Here is a 27,834-nt window from a genome sequence, read left to right as displayed (position 1 = left end):
CTCTCTCTCTCTCTCTCTCTCTCTCTCTCTCTCTCTCTCTCTCTCTCATACACATTCTCTCTCATGCACATTCTCTCTGTGTCTATCTCTCTCTCTCTCTAACACACACACACACACACACACACACACACACACACACTCGCACACGCACACCCTGTTCAATTTCTCCTCATCCGAAGATGGCAGGAACCCTGCCAAGTAGAGCATCCTCACTCTAGCACAGGGTGAAAAGATGACTCCAGGAGACGCTGCCTCATCGGATCAGCTGAGCTGGATGGACTAGCCAAGAAAGAAAGGGAAGATGAGGAGGGGGGCCCTGGGAACAGGGGAAGGTAGCACGTGGTCTGACGCAGCAAGCTGGCTTGGGGAGAGAGAAGCAAGGCTCTCAGGACTGTTTGTCCCACTCTGTAGTGAAAACATTGTCTTCCCTTCGTGGGCTATTGAGACTGGCCTCACAGCGGGAGTGGAGGGGGATGGCTTCCTAGGACAGAAACCTAGGTCAGGAGGTGCAGGTGGTCCAGAGGGACCCAGCTCATCACTCACAGCTCTGTTCCAGCTGCAGGAAGCCTTCCGTCAGGCTTTCCAGTGTTAATCTCCTGCAGCGGTGCAGTCTGTGGAATCATAGGCAGCAGTGGAGTTTCGTGTGGGGAGAGGTACTCTGACATATTTTTCAGGTGAGTTTCACTTTGAGACTCTAAAGCCAAGAGAATGGCACCCAGCTCTGATGCCCTCACCAATCCAAGTGTTGTGCTCGCAAGCAGATACCACAAGTCATAAAATCTATCAGAAAGCCTTCCCCAAAACAGTGTAACAAGAAGGTAGCTGAGGCCAGCTCTGAGCAGTTTCCTGAGACAAGGTCACGGGACAATCTGAGGTCATCCATGCATCTTTTGTCTCATACGTAGTTCTGTAGGAAATTCTTTCCGAGGACTTGTTCCAGCCTCCATTCAGAGAGGGATGCCCAGGTTGTTTCTGCTATAAATAAAGAAACTGAGTCTCAAGGAGTCCCTGGTAGGAGTCACACACACCACACTGGGTGCCTGTGCAAAGCTTCCATCTGATTCCACTCACGGAATGAAGAGGGTCTATCACCTCCCAACATGGAAGAACAAAGTTTTCCCATCCCTGTCACATAGTTAAGATTCAAGCCCAAGGGAAGCTCCCAAGCCAACAGGCCTCTTTATCTCTCCACCCCTCCCCCTACTGGTTTAGAATGATTGGAGAGGGGGAGGCTAATGATGTTTTCCTTGACAACCAAGTAGTTCAAAGAAACAGCACGAGATTTTCCAGACAGCTAAGCAATGATCAGGTTTTGAAAGGTGGGAGCAACCACAGTCACATGGGCTGTGGAACAAACCCAGATCACTTGACCCTCTTCCATCACAAGCTGGCCTGCAGCAGACCTCCTCAGCCTCTACTTCCTACCAGAAAGTGAGTAGGGATATAGATTTCAAGTTCTCTCCCGACCTTTGAATGTTGAAGATCCCAATTCTGCCTCTTAGCTTATTGGATATGGTAGCACATGCCTATAACCTCAGAGTTCATGGGGTGAATGCAGGAGAAGCTCGAATTCAAGGTGGCTAGGGCTTCATAGCAGACACACACAGACACGAGCATACACACGTGTCATAGGCACATCGGACACACACACATGATCACACACACATACATAAGCTTACACACAAGCTTATGTATATTATGTACAAACATGTATTGTAGGCACATACCCAGACACACACACACATGATCACACACACAAGCATACACACGTGTCATAGGCACATACCCAGACATACACACACATGATCACACACACATACACACACAAGCATACACACGTGTCATAGGTACATACCCAGATACACACACACATGATCACATACACACACAAGCATACACATAAACATACACACATGTCATAGGCACATACCCAGACACACACACACATGATCACACACACAAGAATACACATAAGCATACACACGTGTCATAGGCACATACCCAGACGCATGCATGCACACACACACACACACACACACACATCAGCACACACAGACACTACTGGGATCCATTTTCCTGTGAAGAATTCACATAGGTAGCAACCCAGGGAACAATGTTTTTTTGTTTGGCTTTTTGAGACAGTTTCCTTATATATCTCAGGCTGGCTTTGAACTCACTATGGAGCCCAGGCTGACGTCCATCTAGTGGCAATCCTCCTGCCTCAGTGTCCTGAGTGCTAAAATTATAAGCACTGTACCACAATGCCCAACTCAGGGATCCATGGGTCCAGAGATATAAATTATAGGTTCAGGTACCATAGACAACAGTGTTCTAAGGTGATGGTTCTCAAAGTGGCCAGTGAAATCAGCATTGTCCAGAAGTGCCACAGAAATGCAAAACTGCCATCATCAATTGTTAACCTCTTAGGTTGAAACTTTATTTTAAGCAAGATCTCCACAGGATTTTGTCGTGTCTACTGAACCCACCCTGAGGAGTGCTATTACAGGTCTGGATTCCTTCAGGTCAGAGGCTTTGTTAGTCTTTGTATCTCTGGGGGAGAAGTACTGCTCCTGACACATAACAGATGCTCAATAAGTAGGTGGAACAGGAACTAGCAGGTGCTAAGCAAATGCTCAGTCAAGGAAAGAAGGGCAGAAAGGGCAGAACTGGGCTTGTTTCGTTTTTATTGTTGTTTTGAGACAATGTCACATGTATTCCAGCTGGCCTCAAACTTACTATATAGGGTTAAGGGTGACCATAAACTTCTGATCCTTCTGCCTCCACCTTCTGGTTACTGAGATTACAGGCATACACCACCACACTTGGTTTCTGTGATGCTGGAAATTGAACAAAAGACTGAGCTACACGCTGGGCAAGCACCCTACTAACTGAGCTCATGCTAGGCAAGTACCCTACTGATGGAGCTACACACTAGACAAGCACTCTGGAGACTGGGCTACAGCCCCATTTCACTCCATACCAACACAGCTTGAATGGTGATTTTTCAGCGCTGTATACCAAACTCGCATTGCTGAGCAAGCACTCTAACCCTGAGCTAACACCTCCAATTCCCCTGTTTTTCTTTTCTTTTTTTTTTTTATGAAACAGTAACAGTTCATCACAGGAGGGAAAGATTATGAATCACACGTAAACTCCCTCTTAAACTCAGAGGAATCACTGCTAATTTCCTGTAGTTGTGAGACCTCGTTCAAGATTTTTCTGAGAAGACATAAGCTTACTTTTATGTAATAAAGCTATACTTTGCACAAAGTGGTTACAGGCATATGCTTTGCATATTATTTTATAGTTTCTCTCAATCGCTCAAAAAATATTTAATGTAAATACTTCCAAATCAATCAATGTGCATCTGCTTCCTGTTTCTTTGGAGGTTCCTCTAAATGGATATAACTCCTTTAAACACTCCCCTCGCTGAGTACTTGAACTGTGTCCAGCTAATTCTCTGACCCACTGCAATGAGCATCGTGGACACGCTCTGTGCCCTTGGCTACTGAGTTCCCTAAAACAGATGCTTCCAGGAGGAAGCCGTGCATCACGAGGCGTATGGAACTTTTCAAAGCTTTGATCCACACACCAGACTGTCCCCAGTGTGGCCGCTCCCTCGGAAGGTAAGCTCCTTCCTTGTTGGAAACATTTCCAGAGCAGATGGGAACTGAGTTTCAGGCTCAAGTATGTTTACACGGAGCCAGTAATGGCCATAGGAGGCTGTTGGGTGTGTGGAGACAGCACCAACTTTGAATACAGAGGCCAACCTGGCATCTTCTCATCAACTGTATGACCTTGGACAAGTGACTCCATTTCTTTGGGATCCTCTTTCCATCTGTAGGTGAAGTCATTGCTGTTACCTTCCATTGTTATAAGGTAGTATATATAATAGCCTTGCAAAGGCTCAGGAAAGCTGGCAAACACCACTAACCCCAGCACTCCAGAGCTGGGGAAGGAGGATCTCTGTGAATTCGAAGGTGGCCTGATCTACATAGTAAGTCCTAGGCCAGCCAAGGCCACATATTGAGACCCTGTCAAACAAAATAACAGTAGCACCAAACCCCAACATTATGGAAATGTGCACTAAATATTTTTGAACGGATAATATGAACTAATGGTTGAACAGAGGGGGTTGGGGGAGGAAGTGCAGGGACAGAGAAAGAAGACACAGCCACACAAATGAATTAAGACAAAGCATATGGACTAGAAGGTTTATGGACTGGTTTGTCAAGACAAAGCCTGGTCCTTTGAGGAAAGAGTAGAGAGAGAAAAGACAGAAAGAGATGGACCATAATCTCTCTGTGCCAACTTGTTTCTTCTCTGAGAGTTGGTGGCTGATGAGCCACTATGTTCCTGCTTCATAACAGTGTCCTGAAAGTCAGGATCCAAGCAAGACAGCTGTCCCCTAGACAAAACCCCATACACAGCCAGCACTCAGCTTCCCAAGTGGGATCTAATCACACTGAATGAGGTTCTCTGATACCTTGATGGGTTTGCCACAATCCAGTGAAGGGACCCACACTGCCTGCCAGCTCACACTTCTGAGCCCATGGGCCGTTGTCTCCTGGAAACCAGAAAAAGAGACAGGAGATGGTTAGTGGGTTTCTGAGAGAAAACTCTTCTGACTCCTTCTCTGGTCATAACCCTGTGCACAGCAGGCCTCAGACAGAAAGACAACCATGACTCTCTACATGTAAAGAATTCCTTGAAGACATGAATGTCAGTGCATGGCAGAGCCATGGACTCCCCTTCCTTTGCTTCCCAAGTGCTGGGTTTACATAACCCTACTCAGTTAAAACTCAGTGAGCCCATCTCTACTAGGCTCTAAGAGAGAGGGGGAGCTTGCCTTGACCCGGTGAGCTCCATCCTTAACCTCTGCTCTCACGTCCCACTTACCTAGGTTTAGCAAGCCATTGCTGTGATTAGCCTCAGCCCAGCAGCTATCACTGAGCATCCTTGATACACCGAGATCCACATCCAACATCTTTCAACCTCACAGTATTGGTGGAGTAGATTCAACTCTCCCAGTAGCATATATTCAAAACCAGGTTTCAACTTAATCCAAAGTAGCTGCCACTCTGCTACATAGAAACCCAAGGCACAAAATATCTATGGAATGACCCCCACCAACACACACACACACACACACACACACACACACACACACCCTTTTGGATTTTTCTGAGACAGAGTCTTGCTATATATAGCACAGAGTAGCCTTGAATTTACTATAATGCCCACCCTGGCCTTGAACTGGACATTATGCCTTAGACTCTGAAGTGCTAGAATTCTAAAAAGTATTATGCACCTACCATACCTGGCTACATGTGAGCCCTTTAAATGGACAATTAATTCAGGTCTTCTGGGGCCACCTGACTAAAGATATGACCAGTAGCAACCACAATCAATGGGACCAGGGAGGAGATAGTAAAGGACTACACAAGTTCACAATGGCAAAGCCACTCTTTAACAAGAAGAGTGAATAGTTGCTGGGGTCCTAGCCAACACCTGTGGGGCCAGCAAAGTATGTGCTTAGTAAGCACAAGTCTTTCTTGTGACGCAGGCTTGTAGAACCCAACAGACAATATGAACATGCTCAGCACTCAGCAAATGAATATCATCAGGGCCTCAAGTTCACAGTGAGCCCCTTCCCTGGTAAAGATGTCACATGACTGGACACTGCTCTCCAAAGACCCTTGTATGGCTATATTTTAGATCCCAACCAGATCAACTGGCTATTTCTACCTTACCTGTAAACCAGAGGAGTGTGTTTTCTTTTGCCACGTGGTCAACTTTGTCCTTGATCTGCCCTACCAGACTGTCCATCTCCCAGAGATTTGCATGGTACAGCTTTTGGTTCTGTGGGTGTGCCAATGGTGGAGTCGCAGACAAAGGCACATGCATGTGGGCTAGGCCCATGTAGAGCAGGAAGGGTCTTCCACTGGTGCTGGAATAAATGGGAAAACTCAGAGCCTCTCTGCAGGAGGCTGGTTTTGTCCAGGGCCTTGGCAGTCCTTCCCAACCTTAGAGAAACCCCACTACCACCCCTCCACAGGACTGGCCCTCAGGGTCATGAATAATTCATTTATCTAATTCTAAGAAAATGCAGAAATGGTGTGGCTACCTGGTTAGAAAAGTAGTGCACCATAATGATGGCTAGTATTTTGTAATAGTAAGAGGTATGACATAGGACTAGTGTCTAAATCTATCCTTAGGATAAACCCAGTTTCTCCTTTCAGGCATTGAATCAGAAACTTCGAGGGATTTAAGGACTTCCTTCAGGTTATTCTACTAGAAACAAACAGCCTGGATTTAAACTCTAAGCCTGCCTAGAGCAAAGCCTGTGCTCTGTGCTTCACTTCAGAGTCCAAGCATCCAGACCACCATGTTAATTCCTGGAGATATAGCCACAAACAATCCTAGGATCGATGTGGGTGTAGGGATGGTTCTGATGCTAAGGTCCTGTTTCCCAGTTGGTTCTTGATCTAGCTGTAAAGATGCCACAGGCTAATTGCAGGGCAGAAGGAATAGTCAGAACTTCCAGGTCCCCTACGGGCAAGCAGGAGATGCAGGACAGAGAGAGAGAGAGAGAGAGAGAGAGAGAGAGAGAGAGAGAGAGAGAGAGAGAGAGAGAGAGAGAAGAGAGTCAGCCATGCTTCAGAGAGAAAAAAGCCAACCGGCCATGCAGGCTCTTGGGTGAAGTGACCACAGGCCACTTCTACAGGCGGGAGGTTGGGGATGTTGAGCTGATACTGAAGGTGACTGAGCAACTGAAGTTGAGTGCAGATTTAGGGTGCTGAGCTGGGAGTTCTGGGAAGGACACACTAGGTGAGGTAGATTGGAAGCACCCAGCAGTTGAACCAATAAGGTACACTGACATTGAACAACTGTGTGTGTCTGTGTTTTTCAGTGAAGGGTCCAATATTCTCTGGGCAGGGGCTAGTAGCACACCATATTCCCGGAGTTTAGGCAGGATAGCAAAAGCTACATGGAACATGTGACCACAGGGGACAGACATTTAGATCAAGGTTCTGTTCTACACTAAACTTGATTCCTCTGGCAAGTTCAGAATGAAAAGCTTGAGGGAGCTGGCGTGGCCATGCAAAGTCTCCCTGGTTTCACAGGGGCAGGCCTGTAATCTCAGCTACGTGGGAAACTGGGGTAGAAAGGTCACAAGTTCAAACCCTGACCGAGCTACATAGTGAGATCAAGACCGGCCTACAAAACTTAGTGAGGCCCTGTCTCAAAAGGAAAAGGAAAAAAAATGTACTGGGAATGTGATTTAGGGGTAATATTCTTGCCTGATGTACAATAAGGCCTGAAGTTTAACCTCCAATACCACTACCACCACCACATCCCACTGGACCCTGACAGCCTCTTCTGGTCTCCACAGGCACTGTCCGTGCATGGCAAAATACATGCAGGCAAATATACACAATAAAAATAAGTTTGTGTGAAAGCTTTTTGAATTGCTGACTTGAGTTCCTTTTGATTTTTTTAAATCACTTGATGAATTTGGGTCAACATCGGGACAGACTTCCCAATCAGTTCTAAAATGCTAACTAAACTTGCTTCTGTCACTCTGTACTGCATATGTCACAGAGGATTTACTTCTTCTTCATGCATGCCACAGAGTTGTTTGAAAATGATCTCTTTATGATTTATTATGGGTACATGTTTGGCTTGTGTACCTATTGTGTATATGTGTATATGGGGCTGTTGTAAAAATGTCTTGAGGTGGGGCTGGAGAGATGGCTCAGTGGGTTACTCCTCACCCTACTCACCCTTACCGTGATGAGGTTCCCTCTCTACCTTCCCACCCCAGATACCACCCAGCACCAGCAGACCAGGGTTCTAGGTTCCCTTTGAAGACCCATTTTCTCCTGATGAAGGTAGTGGCTAATTTGCACATTGCAAATCAAGGGAAAGAGAACAAATAATAAAAAATAAACCTAGGTTCCAGCTCTTGAAGGTCCAGTTTTCATCTACATGCCATCAGGACCCCGTTCTGAATGATGCCCATGTCTTAACTCAGGCTGCTTCGACAAAAATACCACAGCTTGGGTGAACCCAAGCAAATCTTTATCTTCCCAGTCTTAGCACCTGGGAACTTCAGTGTCTCCATCCTTAGACTCTACCTCCCACCTTTTACCCTCAACAGAGAGAGAAACTGGTCTTATTCTCACCAGATAAGAACATTAGTCCAATCATGGGGGCTCCATCCTCCTGACCCCACCTAGACCTAAACACCTTCCAAAGGTTCCCAAGTCCTAATACTATCCCACTAGGAAAAGGTGTGCCCAACCCCTGCCCTATTAGGCCACATGCACGAACGGTATTGACAAATGTATTGACAAATGTTACCGACCATAAACTTACTTAAAACATAAGATATGTGTGTGTGTGTGTGTGTGTGTGTGTGTGTGTATGCATGTGTGTGCATGTGTGTGTGTGTGTGTGTGTACATGTGCGTGTCTGTGTGTCTGCTATGATGTCCCAGCTACCTTGAATTCAAGCTCCTCCTGCATTGGCCCCATGAATGGAATGCTGAGGTCACAGGCTTGTGCTACCATATCCCCTCCCACTGTCCTTCAAAACTTGATTGTGCACTTTGTAAATGACAACTTGTATCATAAAGTTGAATACGTCTTGTATGACTTAGGGCTACGGTATCAACTTGTGAAGTGTAAGGGACATAGATATACAGTCACAACATCCTGAGTATTGACTCTGGTTTTGAACACACTGAGTCAACATCTATTCTTCTGCCTAACTGACCCACCCTTACTTGCCGGCCTCTCTATGCTCTATTCCCAGGAAGCAACACAGGGATGGTTGGCAACATGTTTTCAGAGCCCATGCCTGTTGGGGTGATATTTAGAAAACAGCACCCAGTCTGCCTTGTTCCCGGGCAGCCACCATGTTCCCGCTGCTCCTCAGCTCTGACCGGGGCTCCAGCTAGCTAGATGCGCAGGCCCTGGTACACGCAAGGTGCCAGTGTGGGGGCAATGGCTCTGCCAATCCCCCACACTGCACCCACAAAGCTCTGCTGAACCCTAGACAATACCTGCCATCCTTGCAGTACCCAGTAGAAACGAGACTCTTAAAGCTTAATGATTCTCTAAAGGATCTATATATTTAGAACTGCTCAATCAACAAGATGCCCACACAATTAGAGTGTTACCCAAACTCAAACCTTTTGATAGAAGTTGCTACCAAGAACAGCTTTCAGCCCATCCGTGATTCTCCATGGCTGATAGCCTCCTTCTCCTCCTTCCTCTCTTTCTCTCCCAGCTCCACTTCCCCTTCTACTGCCTAATCACTGAGCTCCACTGCGGATACAATGTAGCAGAATAAGTATCCTGCTACACATGCCACTTTCTGCCTGTTCCCCTCCTGTTAAGACCTTTGCCAGATGCCTTAAAAAGTCACATGTTCTGGTAGTTCCAAGTGGAAGGCAGATAATTGTCACAGTTACAATTACTGTTGTTGTCAACATCTATTGATGGAGCCATCCTGCTACACCCTCCTTACCCACAACTCCATCCTGGACATTCTGCTTTGTGAAGTACCTATGTCACTGCAGACAAACCCCCTTGCATGTGACTGGTGTTAGAATATATCAAATCCTATCTATCTGTAAGTTGGGGAAGAAAGGGTTTGTTTGGCTTATACTTCCACAGCACTGTCCATAACTGAAGGAAGTCAGGACAGGACTTCAAGCAGGACAGGAACCTGGAGGCAGGAGCTCCTGCAGAGACCATGAAGAAGTACTGCTTACTGGCTTGCTCAGGCAGCTTTGTTATAGAACCCAGGACCACCAGCTCAGGCATGGCACCACCCACAACGGGCCTGGCCCTCTCCCATCAATCACTAATCAGAAAATACTCTTAAGGATGTCTTCAGCCAAATCTTACGGAGGAGTTTTCTTTATTGAGGTTTCCTCCTCTGGGATGACTTTAGGTGGTGTCAAGCTGACATAAAACTAGCCAGCACAGATGTGGGCAGGTCTGAGAGACTTTTGTACTACACAGTGAGGAAGGCCATGGATGAATTGGCGGGTCAAATCTTAAAGAAACCTGTATGCCCTATGATTGCCTTCTGTAAAGTTTAAAAGCCAATGACTCAATACTTTAGGGAAATGGCCAATCTCCGCTGTTTTTTTCTTTGATATGAAGAGAATATCAGTTGATTTGTCTTTCAATGCATTCCTTAACTGATGGATGCCCAGGCTCCAACACCCCTGCAAAGCAAGCATTATACAGCCCTCAGCCCTAGCCAGCTGTCATCCCTCCTGCTTCGAAGGCTGAGACTCTGTAAAACAACAGGAAACTGCCCTCGCCAACTATGAAGCATCTGCTTGTCACAGGGCAAAGGAAACTAGAACCATTTCAAAGCTGTAGGGAGCTGGGAGATGCTCAACCTTCCAGATCAGGAAAGCTTTGCTCTGTCTTTATCAGCAATCTGAGGAAGAACCATCGGCAGTGTTTCTCAGATGTCTGGGGGAATTGTTCAGATGCAACTCTAACATCCTGGGATGTTGCTCTGAGATTTGAAGCAATGAGATGTATTCTACAGGGCACACACAGACAACTGAGTTGTCTAGCCCACCTGCCATATCTGCCCTCCTTGATGGTGTCTCTAGAAAAGTCCACCATGGCTGAGCAAGGCTGAAGGATCCTCCTGCACAGTCAGGAGTTGGTCTGCTCAGCTTTCCAGAGATGACACCATTTTAACTCTGCATGGGCAGGCAGACACACAGCACATTTGTTCTCTTACTTAAGCTGTGGCTGTGGACCTAAGAGAAGTGTTCCTCTGTCCTTGAGGAGTTTGAGACCTTGGGAGAAAGATGAACTCTTTCTAACATTTAAAGACTGTTTCCTGTCTCTCCCCCAAACTGGAAAGATCTGATACCTGAGGCTCGAATTCCAGGCTCACCCATTATCAAACACTGTAGCTAAGTAGTGACTGCTCACTACAGATGGGGCCTGCTTTCCACTTTTTAAAGTGTTTTCTTTGGATTTTATGTTATGTGCGTGGGTATTCTGCCTGTGTATGTTTATGTGCCACATGTGTGCCCTTGGAGAGCAGAAAAATCAGATCTGGAACTAGAGCTACAGATGATTGTGACCTGGGTGCTAGGAACTAAACCTGGACCCACTGGAATCGAAGACAATGCTTTCAACCGCTCAACTATCTCTTCATCCCGCATTGTGTGCCCTGTAGATGTGTGTATTTGGAGTCCTGCGTGGGAAACTGGCTAACAACCCTCAAACATAGCTGAAGTCTAGTCCCTGGAATCAGGGGGCCTTACCTTCCATGGCAAAGGGGAGTTTACAGGTATGATTGTGTCAAAGATCTCGAGATGAGATCACCTTCTTCAGACTTCCTGGTTGACCTTCCCCCAACTTCTTCCCATCACCCCTCCCCCACCCTTGGTTGGCCATGAACTCTGCCTCCTGAGTGCTGAATTGTGTCACCCTATCTGGCTCTTGGTTCACTATTAATCACTAATAAGTGTCCTTAAAAGAAGCCTGGGTGTGGTGGCACATTCCAACACTTGGGAGATCAGGAGTTGCACAGCCTGGACTATGAGACGCTGTCTATAAGGGGGAGGGGCAAGGGTATCTGACTATGCAAGGGATCAACAGAAGTACAGATCAGAAGGATGCGGCCATAAATCAAGGAAAAGCAGAAGCTATTGGAACCTCAAAGAAACAAGAAACAGTTATTTCTGGAGAGTCCGGAAAGAACGAGCCCTACTCACCCTTTGATTCTGGCCCTTTAAGACTGGCTTCAGGCATCTAGCATCCAGATCTGAGGGAAAACTCGTTACTATGGTTACTGCTGGTTTTAGCCACCACTTTGGTGGCTGTTTGTTATAGCAGCAACAAGGAACTCATACCCCCTACTAACAAGTACTCTGAGTACCCAGAATGCAGTGGGCAGGTGTATCCCCCAAGGAACTTATACTCTTAGTAGGAAAAGAAAAAGTGCCCACGACCATGGTGCTAGCCAAAGCAGGATAGTCAAAGGCCTCAGGAAGGCCAAGAACGTACTTGAGGAACTTCTAATCCAGGACCATTTTCCAATGTTACTAGCATTGGAAGACAAGTATGAATACCTGGTAAATCATAAAACTCTGCCTCGGCCCTGACAGCTCAGGAGGCCTCGGCGAGTGTGGACTCGGGGATAGGGATGGGGCCCTGTACTCCTTACCTCGCCTGCTCGATGAATCCCACTGCCTTTTCTGCATACTTCTGTGCAAGGTTGCTCAGGTTCACTGGCTGCTCCACGATGTTCAGGTTTTCATAGAGAGGAAGGGCCACGTCTGTGGAACAGTCCCTCTCAGGGCTCCTGAGTGGAAAACACAGAAGGCTTTAGTGCAGCGACATGCATAGATACAAAGCACTACGTAGGGGGTCCCAGAGGATTTAGTGGATCAGCCGTTTGCTTTTTTGCTCCCTTTGAATAGACGCTGGTGTTCCTTGGATGAGCCTGCAAAACTTGGTGAGATGCTTACGAGCCTGGGACGTTATAGTTCCCATCTTGCAGGGAGAGACACTGAGGTATGAACAGGTGCGACCAGTTCAGTAGTCTACCAGCAAACACTCTCCTCGCTGACTTTCTCCACTGTCCAGCCTCAGTGAAGACTCAGTCTAGAATGAGCAACAGTGGGTACTGTGGGTACTGTCCTAAGTCCATGACAGGATTTCATGTGAAGGGAGAATCTAGTAAGCAGATAGAATGTATAAGATGGTAGTTTTAATTTTTTTCTTTTTAACTTTTTCTATTTTTTTAAAAGGTTTTATTTATTTATGAGTACACTGTAGCTGTCTTCAGACACACCAGAAGAGGGCATCGGATCCCATTACAGATGGTCATGAGCCACCATGTGGTTGCTGGGAATTTAACTCAGGACTTCTGGAAGAGCAGTCAGTGCTCTTAACCATTGAGTCATTTCTCCAGCCCCTGGTAGTTTTAATTTTTAAATTATGTTTAGAAAGCACGAGAAGAAACTAGGTGACACTCAGTTTAAAAAAGAAGAAGAAGAAGAAGAAGAAGAAGAAGAAGAAGAAGAAGAAGAAGAAGTCAGAAGGATAGCAATTCCTGGCGAAAACAAATTCTACCTTGGGTCCTAAGGTTGAAGAGAATCTGATAGGCAGCCATTCACGGTTGCACACCTTCTCCTCTGGACATGGCCTTGAGTGAGTTATTTTCAGCCTCGGAGGTCTCCACTTGTCTAGCATGGGGTCACCTGTGCCCCTTACCGGGAATTCTGGGAGGACAGAAAGCAGCTCTCTGTCCTGGTCACCACCAAGAACTGGGTGAAAGGGTAAGAAGTGTGCAGTGTCATATCTGTCCTCCCGAGGACAGTTAGAGATGGGCTGGGGATAATCAGAAACTCCACCACACCAAATGCATACCATACCCTGTTGTAGAAACGTAGGGGATAAGGTCGACCTGGGGAAATCATTGCCAAACACATTTTTATTTTAAAAAGAAAAACATGGAAGCTGAAGAGATGGCTCAGCAGTCGCTGCTCTTACAGAGGAGCCAAGTTCAGTTCCCAATACCCAAAAGAGATGACGTGAAACCACCTGTCATTCCAGCTCTGGGGATCTGATGCCCCCTGCTGGCCTCTCTGGGTACCTGCTCTCACATGCACAAACCTATACATAGATGCACACATAGTCACATAAAAATAAAATAGATATTAACCAAAAAAACCCATAACCTTATGATGTTGGTTTGAATATTCCATATTTTGTGGGAATGTTTAGCCTTGTACTGCCTTGGTGGAATTCCACTGTCATTTAGAGTCTAAGCCAACAAGCCAATGCCTTTGGTTCTGTTTGTTTGTGATACAGGTGGATGAGGAAGAGAGGGATTTAGGGGGAGAGACGGAGACATTGCTTGAGATAGTTCAGCCTGTGACATGGCCACATGGTAGGCCATACACCGCTGTGTAAGAAAGGCAGCAAGACATGCCCCAGTCTTTCATATTGTCACCTGTCATCTTGTTAAGTGCAGACCTGAGAGGGAGTTCTGTGTGTCTGACATGCACGCAGGTGATGACAGTGACAATGCTGGTCCAACACCCACACTCTAAGAAGCAAACTTGCAGGACATGAGCCCTGGACTTAAAGATTCAGACTGTAATCTGGATTCTTGTCTCCTGCCATCTCTACTGTGACCTAGGCAAGGCAAATTGGTCCTATGGATTACAGGTTAAGGGTGGGATGGGCCCTGAATGTAACAACCTCTCAACCAACGACCATTATTATATTATCTATTATGTTATTAATGAGTCAGCTGAGACCTTCCCTAAGCAGTTCAGACACCTGCGGCCTTAGGAACAACCACAGCAGAGGCTCTGAGAGAGAGGAGCTTAGAGACTGGGCTAATTTGTTGCCTCAGGAAGGCTTAGCAACTCTCTCCCTTCCTCTCTGACTCTGTGTCTCTCTTTCTCCCTCTTTCTCTGTCTCTCTCTTGTGTCTCTGTCTCTCTCTGTGTGTCTCTCTCTGTGTGTCTCTCTGTCTCTGTCTCTGTCTCTCTCTGTCTCTCTCTCTCTCTCTGTCTCTCTCTCTCTCTTCTCTCTCTGTCTCTCTCTCTGTCTCTGTCTCTCTCTCTCTCTCTCTCTCTCTCTCTCTCTCTCTCTCTCTCTGTATGCCCTATGTCCGGCCGGGCCTGGCAAATAGCTAGCTAGTACTCCAGGAACAAAGCCAGCAGGCAGAGGAGGAGGGAAGTGGCATCTGTGTAAGACCTTGGCAGGCACAAATCTCTCCCCAGGTGAGCTAAACAATTCAGTCATTCTGGAAAATTCCAATGGATAAAAATTGTAGTTCCCATCTTTGCCTTAGGATATAAATGAAAACCTTTTCCCTGGATATAGTCTCTATCTTGTATGCTATCTTGAGTCTTCACCCCTATCTCATTCACTTATTCTAGAAGAACTCGGGTCTCCACTTCAACTTAAAGCCCATAGCCAATGCACCGGACAGTCTTACCTCCATAGGCCATCACTCTGCGGACATGCTGGACAAGGTGGGTAGTTGAAGCCCGGGGAGTCGGTACAGCCCATATCATTGCTGTATGGGATTCCAAAGTAGTAATCGAAGCCTAGAAGACAGGCCATCGGTTAGCACCCCCACTCACCACTGCTCAGCATGCCTGCCCTCTCACGCTCATGATGAAAATTTAATTTCCTGTGATTTAATATTGTGGTACTCCAGAGTGTGTAATTAAAAGAGGATTTGATTAATATCCCTTTGAAGTATGCAAAGAAAATCACATTGCTGGGCCCTGCCCGTAGGACTAGCTTTGTGCAATGCTTCGTGGTGGGAGTTAACCTAGAACAGGAGGAAGTATCAAGGGTTTCTGACCATCTCGCATCCTCCACGAAGTTATGAATACATGTGGGAAGTATCCGATGAGACGAAATAAATCCACTGCCTACATGACAGTTTAAGGAACCAAAATTCTGCCTTCGAAGAAGCTTTCTTTATGGGACCAGTGAGACGGCTCAGCAGCGAACGGTGCTTCCCCAAAAGACTAATGATTTGAGCTCAATCTCCAGAACTCTGTGTTGGAAGGAATGAGCCCCAAAAGTTTTCCTCTGACCTCCATATGCATCCCACAGCACAATGTGTGTGAGCGTGTGTGTGTGTGTGTCTACACACAAAATTAAAGTACATATATCATTTTTTAACAAAGAAAGTAAGGTATGTTAAGCCAAGAGAAGTGGATGAGCCAGGCATGACGCTGTAAGCCTACAATCCCAGCATAACGGAGACAGGAGATCAGAGGAGGAAGTTGTTCCCAGATGCAGTGGGCTCTAAGCACTGAGGGGATTTGGGTTTGGGAGGTGGAACAGAAGGAAGGAAGAATGTGAGCGCTGGGATCCAAATCCCTTTCTGGCAGTCCCCCTCAGCCTGCTCTTCCACAACTCAAGTTCTTAACTGGGCCCAGCAAGCAGCAAGGAAGGTTACCTCTTCAGCCCCTGCATCTGCCCCTTGCCTCCTTTATCTGCACACTTCCAATCCTAAACCAGCTGCCTCCCGTTACTCGTGAGACTCATACCCTGCAACCCCAGTGGCCTTGCTCGGAATTGCTTTCTCTGTCTCACCAATGAAACTGCATAGATACTGCTAAGCACAGTCCTAATGCGGTTTCCTATAAAATGCCCCACTCCTTGGGAAGTACCTGATGAGACGAAATAAATCCACTGCCTACATGACAGTTTAAGGAACCAAAATTCTGCCTTCAAAGAAGCTTTATGGGGCCAGTGAGACGGCTCAGCAGGTAAAGATGAATCTGTTCTTCAGATTCTCTGTCAGCATAAATGACAAGACCTTCTCTTTCAGCACTGCATTCCTTAAGTTGGAACATTAGCTCCCACTCACCAGTAGGCGCTGTATGTCCCAGTGAGCTTTAACTGTCAACTTGAGGCTTAGAGTGGCCTGAAAGGGGGAGGTTTCAATTAAGGAATTTCTCAGATCAGATTAGCTTGTGCACGTCCGTGGGCAGCTGTCTTGTTTCTTCATTGATGTAGAAAGACTCAGCCCACTGTGGGCAGCACCATTCCCTAGGCAGGTAGTCCCGGACTATATAAGAAAGCTAGCTAAAAGTAGGTCTGCGAGAGAGCCAGCAAGCAGAATTCGTCTATAGTTTCTGTTTCAAATTCCTACTCTGACTTCCTTCAATGTTTGAACTATGATCTGGAAGTATAAGCCAAATAAACTCTTTTCTCTTTAAGTTCCTTATGGCCATGGTGTATTCTGCAACAGCAGAAAGGCAACCAGACCAGTATAGAATGGCTGGTAAATGTTACCAGTACTGAAGAAAACCTGATCGCTCCATGCCAACTTTGTTTGTACAAACAGATCTGAATGCCTCACAGGTAAATGAGAGAGCCCTGAATTGTGACTTCACCTATTGTCAAGATGAGTAAATATTTCCGATTTTATTGCCAAGATGAACATGGTTGTTCTCCAATAAAAAAACTGTATTTACAGAAACTCTTAGCATGTAGGATTTGGCCCATGCTGTATGCTGACTCCTAGTTTAGACATCAGCTATTCTCAGACCCAGAGCTTGTGAGAAGTCTCAGTGTTTACCGGTCTCAGCCCTGGTCTCTGAAATAACCAGAAGTAGCAGGTGAGTGTAGATGCATATGAGGAATCTGTGATTGTTTGACGTGCTCTATGCTGGGTTTGTAAGGAAGACGGGTTCATGGGAACCCAGATAGTGTACATGGGCAGAGTACAAAGCACAGGAGATGACAGAAAGCGGAAGCCAAGAAACCCCATAGTGTCCAAGCAAGAAGGTTTCCAGCACTATCTGGGGCAAAGGTAGCAAATATGTAGATCTTTTTTCCTACTTCCCAGTCCTGGGTCAGACTCACAAACCATCCTGGACCCTCTTCTAAGCAGGGCTCAGTCTCAGTATGCCTCTCAACCCAGGGACTCCAGGAACATCAATCAAAATGCCATCAACAGATTTAATCCAGTCCCTCATATGTGAAGCGAGGCCTGAAGGCTGAGACAGGAACACACGTTCTGGAGAGATTTGTTGTTGGTGGTGGTGGTGGCGGTGGCGGCAGCGGTGGTGTTGGTGGTGTTGGTGGTGGACAGGTTTGGTGTTCAGGTCCTCCCCTGGCCTTTTTTAAATGGCACAGTTTCACCTTCTACCCTCTGTGTTCCTCTAAAGGGATTCTTGAGGCACAATGCAGGCCTGTGCCATGGTTACAGATACTGGGGAAAGGTGACAGAGAAGCCTGCAGAATAGTCAGAGAATCACACTAAAGGGAAAGGCCACCTATTTGTGTATAAAGTGGCAAGAGAAGACAGACGGGTGTCTGTAGGACCAAGGGCTGCATTTGCTGACACGGCAAACAGCCTCTAAGGGACAGAGTGTGGGCTCCCATAAGGGTCAGGGAAGGGGCAGAGGCACAAACCACAAGTTGTAAAAAAAAAAAAAAAAAAGACTCGTCTTTTAGCAAATCTGACATTCAGAGAGGGCGAACTCTGAGTGATTACTTTGAGAACATCACTTTGACAGCCTGGTCTTGGTCTTCTTCTCCAAGGCTGCAGGAGGCGGCCAGGAGACAGTTGCCTCTCTCTAGGTCCACAACACAGGTTCTCACTTCTCTCTACCCGTGCCTTCGGGACTTCGTAGAATGTTCCCTGAGGTACCAAGAACTGGAAGATGGAAGGAAATGGACATCCTGTGGTGGTTTGAATTGGTCTCCAGAGGTCCATAGGCACTTTGAGGAGGTATGGCCTTCCTGGAGGAATCGTGTCATGGCATGTGTGGAGCGGGCTTTAAGGTCTCCTATGCTCAAGCTACTCCAGTGTGGTACACAGTCTCCTGCTGCCTCTGGATGAAGATATAGAACTCTCAGCTCCTTCTCCAGCATCAAGTCTGCCTGCACTCACTCAGCCATGCTTCCTGCCATGATGATAATGGACTGAACCTCTGAAACAGTAAGCCAGCCCCAATGAATGTTGTCCTTATAAGTGTTGCCACGGTCATGGCGTCTCTTTACAGCAATAAAATCCTAACTAAGACAGACCCACAGTGGACTAGTCTTCAGGCTGACAGGCAGCAAGTAGGGGACCAGGGAAGGTTCTAGAAAGAGAGATGTGAGGATGGGGACACTGGTATCCCACATGTACCTAATTGACTTTGGAAGTAAAGATGTCCTAACGTAGACTATCCCAGGGCTACAATGGTTTCAAATGCGTAGCCTTCTTTAACACAGAGATCCTTATTTTCTGTTTCCTAGGGAACAAACTCCAAAAGAATTCTTTCTTACCACGGAAATTGGGGTGATAAGCGCCATGATGCCCAAGATGCCACTTGCCTGTGGAAAAAGAGAGAGAGGGGCATTTAGAGGGGTCCCTGTGGGAGCATATAAACCCTCAGAGAAGCGGATCACACAGTCAGTTCCCATTAGCTCCACCCTTCTGTGAAGACAAAGGGAAGCTGCCAAGGCCCTGTGCTTGCCGAGCTCTGCTCTCTGGGACCCCAAGGAAACCTACAGGGAGACAGAAGACAAGCAAGGACTGTATGACTCAGGACCACACGGGAAAGATAGCTGGGAATGGCCCCTCTTCCCAGCAGCTCAGGGACGCTGCCCAGCCGAGCCTCTGTTACGGTCCTGCAGAGATGAGGATGGGTGCAGGTCCCCACCCTGCATGGTCTCAGAAATGCCTGGTCTCAGCATCTTCCTCTCTGGGTAATGTTGTCAGTAGTTTGCAGAGATGGGGAGAGGACGCTTCCCCAGTAACTCCCACACTGAGACACCTGCAGAGCAGCAAATGAGAAACTCAGCCACCTGCAGATCCTGCTCCGCCAATGCCTTCGTTCTGGGTGGATAATTGGGTGATGCGGGGCAGAGCTCTGACAACGTGAGAACCTCTGATCTGATCGTTTGCTCTGAGGACCGGATCCCAGGAAACTGCTGCCAAGGCAAGGGAGCCAGCGATACATCATCAATCCAAAGATCTGACCGTGGTACCTCTAACTAAAGGAGGGATGCTGGCAAGCAGATACAGGGTGTGACTAAGTAAACTGTTTGATATGGCCTTAATAAAAATACAAGAAACTACCTTTTAAAAAAGCACACAGAGCAAAAAAAGTAAATTAGTGAACCTAGATTCACTTCAGTACAGAAATCATTGTCCCCTTCTTGCAACTGCAAGCTGTTTCATTTAAGAAAAGGTTTTACTATGTAGCTCAGGCTGGCCCCAGATTCAAGACCTCCTTTATTAACCTCCTGAGAGCTAGACTTATGGCCATGTACCACCATGCCCAGCTTTAGTCTGTGGATCTGAAAAGCAAGTTTTAAAGAAATAAGCACTCAGGAGGAGACAGAGGGATGGATCTCTATAAGTTCAGGTCAGCCTGGTCTATGTAGTGAGTTCAAGGCCAGTCAGGATTGCATCATTGTGAGACTCTGCCTCAAAAACAAAACAATCAAAAACAAAACAAAACAAAACAAACAAAAAAAAAACAATTGAGGGAAATCACAGTGCCTGGAGCTGATCCTAGTGACACAGTGCTCCATACCCAACTACTGCCATGGGAGAGCTGGTCTCCCAGGAGTGCTGGCAAACCTGTGAGCACAGGTAACACCACCACTTATGCTCAAATTCCTGGCCCAAGAGGTACTAGCCCAGAGTCATCAGGACACAGGAACCAAGGAAAAGTCAGGGACAGGATCCTTTCGGTTCCCATTTATACCCCAGACCTGGTCCTGTGTCACAGCTCTCCATACCCAAATTCCTCCTGGAAAGAACTGGTTTTCCAGGAGTATTGACACACAGGCTAGCAGGAGGGACAAGCCACAGTCAGAGACAGCAAGACCAGCTAACACCAAAGATAACCAGGTGGCGAGAGGCAAGGGCAAGAACATAAGCAACAGAAGCCAAGGCTACTTGGCATCATCAGAACCCAGGTCTTCCACCACAGGGAGTCCTGGATACCCCAACACACCAGAAAAGCAAGACTCTGATTTAAAGTCACATCTCATGATGATGATGATAGAGGACTTTAAGAAAGACATAAATAACTCCCTTAAAGAAATACAGGAGGACACAGGTAAACAAGTAGAAGCCCTTAAAGAAGAAACACAAAATTCCCTTAAAGAATTACAGAAAAATATAACCAAACAGGTGAAGGAATTGAACAAAACTATCCAAGATCTAAAAATGGAAATAGAATCAATAAAGAAATCACAAAGGGAGACAACCCTGGAGATAGAAAACCTAAAAGAGATCAGAAGTCATAGATGCAAGCATCATCAACAGAATACAAGAGATAGACAAGAGAATCTCAGGTACAGAAGATACTATAGAAAACATTGACACAACAGTAAAAGAAAATGCAAAAAGTTTCTAACCCAAAACATCCAGGAAATCCAGGACACAATAAGAAGACCAAACCTAAGAATAATAGGTATAGATGAGAGTGAAGATTCCCAACTTAAAGGGCCAGTAAATATCTTCAACAAAATTATAGAAGAAAACTTCCCTAACCTAAAGAAAGAAATTCTCATGAACATACAAGAAGCCTATAGAACTCCAAATAGACGGGACCAGAAAAGAAATTCCTCCTGTCACATAATAGTCAAAACACCAAATACACAAAACAAAGAAAGAATATTAAAAGCAGTAAGGGGAAAAAGGTCAAGTATCATATAAAGGCAGACCTATCAGAATTACACCAGACTTCTCACCAGAAACTATGAAAGCTAGATGATCCTGGGCATATGTCATACAGACCCTAAGAGAACACAAATGCCAGCCCAGGCTACTATACCCAGCAAAACTCTCAATTACCATAGATGGAAAAACCAAGATATTCCATGACAAAACAAAATTTACACAATATCTTTCCACAAGTCCAGCCCTACAAAGGATAATAGATAGAAAACTCCAACACAAGGAGGGAAACCACACCTTAGGAAAAGCAAGAAAGTAATCTTCTTTCAACAAACCTATAAGAAGATAGCCACAAAAACATAATTCCACCTCTAACAACAAAAATAACAGGAAGCAACAATCACTACTCCTTAATATCTCTTAACATCAATGGACTCAATTCCCCAATAAAAAGACATAGACTAACAGACTGGATACATAAACAGGACCCAGTATTTTGCTGCATACAGGAAACACACCTCAGTGACAAAGACAGACACTACCTCAGAGTAAACGGGCTGGAAAAATAATGTTCTAGCAAATTGTCCCGAGAAACAAGCTGGAGTGGCCATTTTTATAGTGAATAAAATAGACTCTCAACCAAAAGTTATCAAAAAAAGATAAGGAAGGACACTTCATACTCACCAAAGGAAAAATCTACCAAGAAGAATTCTCAATTCTGAACATCTTTTCTCCAAATGCAAGGGCACCTACATACATAAAAGAAACTTTACTAAAGTTCAAAACACACATTGCACCACATACAATAATAGTGGGGGACTTCAACACCCCATTCTCATCAATGAACAGATCATGGAAACAGAAATTAAACAGAGATACAGTAAAACTAACAGAAGTGATGGACCGAATTGATTTAACAGATATCTATAAAACATTTCATCCTAAAACAAAAGAATATACCTTCTCAGCACCTCATGGTACCTTCTCCAAAATTGACCATATAATTGGTCACAAAACCAGCCTCAACAGATACAAGAAGATTGAAATAATCCTATGCATCCTATCAGATCACCATGGTCTAAGGCTGGTCTTCAATAACAACAAAAACAACAGAAAGCCCACACACACATGGAAGCTGAACAACACACTATTCAATGATAACCTGGTCAAGGAAGAAAGAAAGAGAGAAAGGAAGAAAGAAAGAAAGAAAGAAAGAAAGAAAGAAAGAAAGGAAGGAAGGAAGGAAGGAAGGAAGGAAGGAAGGAAGGAAGGAAGGAAGGAAGAAATAAATTAAAGACCTTTTAAAATTTAATGAAAATGAAGAAGGCACAACATACCCAAACTTATGGGACACAATGAAAGCAGTGCTAAAAGGAAAACTCATAGCTCTAAGTGCCTCCAAAAAAACCAAAAAAACAAACAAACAAACAAAAAACAAAAAAACAAAAAACTGGAGAGAGCATACACTGTCAGCTTAACAGCATACCTGAAAGCTCTAAAACAAAAAGAAGCAAATGCACCCAAGAGGAGTAGATGGCAGGAAATAATCACACTCAGGGCTGAAATCAACCAAGTAGAAACAAAAAGAACTATATAAAGAATCAACAAAACCAGGAGCTGGTTCTTTGATCTTCCTTCCTTCCTTCCTTCCTTCCTTCCTTCCTTCCTTCCTTCCTTCCTTTCTTTCTTTCTTTCTTTCTTTCTTTCTTTTCTTCTTTCTTTCTCTTTCATTCATTCTTTCTTTCCTTTCTTCTTTCCTTCCTTTCTTTCTTCCTTTCTTTCTTTTGTTCTTTCTTTGTTTTGTTTTTTTTTTTATCAAATACAGTCTAACAGGAGTCAAACTGAAAAAGGAAACTTCAGCTGAGAAAATGTCTCATCAGATTGTCTAGTAGGCAAAGGTCACTAAGTATTTTCTTGACTGATGATTTACTATTGTAAAGTGTCATCCTTGAACAGCTGGAATAAGAAATCAGTCTGCACAAGATAGTAATTCTATTCCTTCATGACTTCTTCTTCAGTGCCTGCCTCCAAGTTCATGTTTGATTTCCTGTCCTAACTACCATTCATAATGTACTGTAAGATATTAGATGAAATAAACTCTTTCCTCTCAAAAAAAATGAATGAAAAAAAAACATAATATCAAAGCAGATGAAGAGAAGCCCAGACCCCTGCCTTGTATAAGGTTCCTAACTCCAGGGATGAACAGATGTATCTTATAGGTCTATCTAACTGGCAACCCCCAAGGGGAGCTTCATGTGTCCTCTGGGAACTGATGTTGTCGGCATAATTATACTTCAGGGTATGGGGGGAAAGGAGTGATTATCTTAGTTAGGGTTACTATTGCTATGATAAAATACCGTTACCAAAAGCGACTTTTGGAGGAAAGGGTATATTTGGCTTAGACTTCCACATCACTGTTCATCAGTTAAGGAAATCCGGACAGGAGCTTAAACTGGGCAGGAACCTGGAGGCAGGAGCTGATGCAGAGGCCATGGAGACGTCCTGCTTATTAGCTTGCTCCTCCTGGCTGGCTCACCCTGCTTTCAGAACCATCAACCCTGGAGTGGCACCACCCACCATGGGCTGGGCCTTCCTCCATCAATTGCTGATTAAGAAGATGCCTTAGAGCTGGAGCTTACAGAGGCATTTTCTTAACTGAGTTTCCCTCCCTTCAGCTGACTTCAGCTTGTGTCAAGTTAAATGTAAAACTAGCCAGCACTGGGAGTTAGAGGGAAAGAAGAATCACACCTAATTGGTCGCTTCTTTCCAGTGTCTGGGGCTTCTCCTTCTGAGACAATGAATGTCACCCGGTATTGGGATGGAAACACCAGAGATGCCAGCCTTATGGTCTGAGTAAAGCAACATCCTCCAAGCTAACACGGAAGGCTCGAGAGACCAGTGTCTCTTCCACAGGGACCCTTGCTGTCACAAGTCCTCCCTTGCCATTTTGCTATGGTAGAGAGATGCAGGAATCCCACTGGAATGAGCTCTTTGTAAGTAACTAAGCTGGGGAGGCTGTAGGAACTGCTGGGTTGTCTCAGAGTCTACAAGAAAGGCAGTGAGGCCCCAGCGTCTCGAGAAGGCTGGGGTCAGATCCTGTACAGACTCTACCTGTTCTAGCCAGGTAGACACAGCTCTAGCTAGACATAGTTCTCTTGCTCTACAATAAGAGAATGATCCTGTGTAAATGAATGCATCCTTGTGACTATAACATGATGCTTGCTGAGTAAGAGGTACCTTAAAAATATATACATGCAAAAGAAGCCTGAAATCCCAGCACTCTAAGGCTGCAAACAGGACTGTATGTTTGGGGTTAGCCTGGGCTACATATTAAGACCCTGTTTCAAAAACAAAGAAGGTTAGGGATGCAGTTGGTACAGTGCTTGCCTAGCACACGTGAAGCCCTGGGTTCCGTGCTCAGGACCACATAAAGCCAGGCATGGTGGCACATACCTAAAATTCCAGCACCTGAGAGGTGGAAGCAGGAGGATCAGAAGTTCACTGTCATTCATTCAAAGCTCTATAATGAGTTTGAGGCCATCTTGGAACACGTGAGACTCTATCTAAAAAAAAAGAAAAAAAAACAGAAGAAAGGAAGGAAGGGAGGGAGGGAAGGAGGAAGGAAGGAAAAGAATCGGTTGAGCAATAGGAGATGAACTTCTGCCTTCCTATCCTATATCCATGCCCTCATTTATGGTGGGGTAGGGACAGGGTTGTGGTCACTTGTCCATAGAGATGGCACCCAGTGCGCTGTGGATTCTAGGTAGGTGTTCCATCCCTGATGCACTCCTAGCCTAGATGGTCAGTTTGTTCAAGATGACCACACCCAAGGCCATGTCAATGATTACAACCTGGTCCCAAGTTTCCCAGCCTTCTTTGCAACCCAGGAGCCAGGCCACCCATCTCTGGGCAGTAAGATATAAGCCCAGTTCTTGGGAAGGAAGGATACTTATCTTAAACAAGAGATTCTGTTTCTTGGTAGAAGTGGGCGGGTCCATGAGCCTGCCACCTACTCTCTTCTCCCTCCTTGAACCTAACTATAACGGAGGACCCTGAAAATGAGACATTGCAGCCGCAAGCACAAGAACAGAAGCCAGCATGTTCTCAACAGCAGAAGAGAGTCTGGAAAAGTTCCCAGAGGTATCTTTGGGATAATCTGACTCAGTGGACACAATCACTTATCACAAAGCTTATTATCATGGGACAAAAGAACTACAAGTGTTTCTGGGGCCAGAGTCAGTCAGGTCTTTCCAGTTACTTTAAAGCTAGCTGAGAGCATTACTACCACGCCCAGCAAGAAACCCACAAAAAAACCACAGATGTGAGCAGAAGAGGCAGAAGCCATTGAGATACTCCGAGACCTGGAAGCAGCTCCCCAGGGCACATTACCTATCATGGCAGTGACGTAACCAGCCTGTCGCAGAACCTCTGCCAAAGTGGTCTCGTTGAGTGGGAGCCCCCCTACAGAAGTGACTGCAAAGTTGTGCGTGACTCCATTCCGTAGACCCAGCCGTCCAGTAAGCAGAGAGGCTCGGGAGGGGGAGCAGGTAGAAGCAGCTGCGTGGAAGTCTACAAATCTGTAAGGAAAAGGGTAACTAGATCAGGAGCTGGCCGGCTACAGGAAGCCAATTGAAAAGCAACGGGGACTCACTCAGGAGCTAGAAAGACAGTCCTGAGAAAAGCTTGAAAAATCACCCGGTGGTGCTCAAGGAACATGAAGCCTGGAATAAGAAAATAGTCTGAGGTTAATTCAGATTGGCAGGGCCCATCTTAACTTACAGATTCTGTATGTCAAAGTCACTCACTTCAGAGAGCTTTTGAACCCCCCAAAAGCAATATTTGAGCTGCTTTAGAATCATCTATGGGTAGAAATAGAAATAGAAATGCAGGAGATACGACTTCATGATGAAAAGTACAGACTGCTCTTTCAGAGGAACAGAGTCCGGTTCCCAGCAGCCATGTTGTGCAGCCTGTAACTCCAATCCCAGGGTGTGTGGGGGGGGGAGGTGTCAATGCCGTTCTCTGGCTTCTGTGCACCACCATGTGTGACTACTCCTACCTAGACACACATACATATAATTTTTTAAAAAGTTACTTCTTCTTCAGGAAACACCAAATAGCAGCTGGAATGGTGCAGTAGAAATGTCTTGAGGACCTGGGGGCCCAGGATTAGGGGGCCTCAGTGGCTTTCATGGAGGATACAGCATCACTTTTAGGAGCTGTGGTAACGGTCAAGGCTGTAGCCATGATCAAGGCCATGGGGCTCATTGAGGTAAAACCAAAAACAAGGAGTGGATCCCCATCACCAAGCTGGGCCGCCTAGTGAAGGACATGAAGATCAAGTCCCTGGAGGAAATCTCCCTGCCCATTAAGGAATCTGAGATTACTGACTTTTTCCTGGGTGCATCCCTCAAGGATGGTCATGTTGGTCTTGGTGTTATGTGCTCCAAAGAGGTAGCCACTGTCATCGAGGGGCCATCATCTCAGACATCATCGTCCCTATGCAGAGAAGCTATTGGGGAAACAAGGTTGGCAAGTTCCACACTGCTCCATGCAAAGTGACAGGCCATTGTGGCTCAGTGTTGGTGCCTCTCATTCCTGCCCCCAGAGGCACTAGGGGTGTTTTCCTGAATCGGAAGGAGGAGGAGAACAAGAAGAAGAACAGGAAGAGGAAGAAGAACAAGAAGAACAAGAAGCAACTATTGTTTATTTTTAATTATGTTTATGAGTGTCTCTGCTCCTATGCCCAAGAAGCTACTGATGATGGCCAGTAAAGATGACAGCTACACATCAGCCAGGGCTGCACTGCCACCCTGGGCAACTTTGCCAAGGCCATCTTTGATGCCATCTCCAAGACCTACAGCTACCTACCTCTGGAAAGAGACTGTGTTCACCAAGCCTCCTTATCAGGAATTCACTGATCATCTTGTGAAAACCCACACCAGAGTCTCCACTCAGGGGATCCCGGCTCCAGCTGTGGCTACCACATAAAGGTTTTTATAAGAGGAAAAAGATTAACTCTGAAAAATAAAATTAAAAATTAATCTAAAAAAGTAATACAGTTACAAAAACTATGAGTAACAGGGCTGGGACGAAAGCTTAGTCTGTAAACTGCTTGATTCATGAGCTCAAATTCCCAGCACCCATGCACTCAGCATAACAACACATGCATACAACACATAACAACACATACATACAGCACATAACAACATAACACATGCATACAACACATAACACATGTATATACCACACAACAACACAACACATGCATACAACACATAACAACACAACCCATGCATACAACACATAACACATGTATATACCACACAACACAACACATGCATACAACACTTAACAACACAACACATGCATATAATACGTAACACATGTATACACCACACAACAACACGACACATGCATACAACACATAGCAACACAACACATGCATACAACACACAACACAACATGTGCATACAACACACAACAACACAACACATGCATACAGCACATAACAACATAACACATGCATATAATACATAACAATACAACACATGCATACAACACATAACACATATATACACCATACAACAACACAACACATGCATACAACACATAACAACACAACACATGCATACAACATGTAACACAACACATGCATACA

At 45.5% G+C, this 27,834-nt stretch overlaps 1 protein-coding gene across 1 annotated transcript in view; it reads right to left on the bottom strand.

The window, feature by feature from the left end:
- The window catches only part of Arsg (arylsulfatase G), an 86,747-nt gene that overhangs the window by 31,488 nt on the left and 27,425 nt on the right, over positions 1–27,834 (bottom strand). The window contains exons 3-8 of the mRNA XM_028761239.1: positions 25,563–25,750; positions 18,824–18,871; positions 15,015–15,126; positions 12,223–12,360; positions 5,754–5,950; positions 4,487–4,567 (exon numbers count right to left, since the gene is read on the bottom strand). Of these exons, the coding sequence (XP_028617072.1) occupies positions 4,487–4,567; positions 5,754–5,950; positions 12,223–12,360; positions 15,015–15,126; positions 18,824–18,871; positions 25,563–25,750 (764 nt within the window). The remainder of the gene's footprint in view (positions 1–4,486; positions 4,568–5,753; positions 5,951–12,222; positions 12,361–15,014; positions 15,127–18,823; positions 18,872–25,562; positions 25,751–27,834) is intronic.

Source organism: Grammomys surdaster, unplaced genomic scaffold (genome assembly GCF_004785775.1).
Source record: "Grammomys surdaster isolate TR1022 unplaced genomic scaffold, NIH_TR_1.0 126906, whole genome shotgun sequence".
NCBI lineage: Eukaryota > Metazoa > Chordata > Mammalia > Rodentia > Muridae > Grammomys > Grammomys surdaster.
The sequence above is the reverse complement of the archived record's forward strand: the minus strand, read 5'-3'. Positions and strand labels throughout refer to the sequence as shown.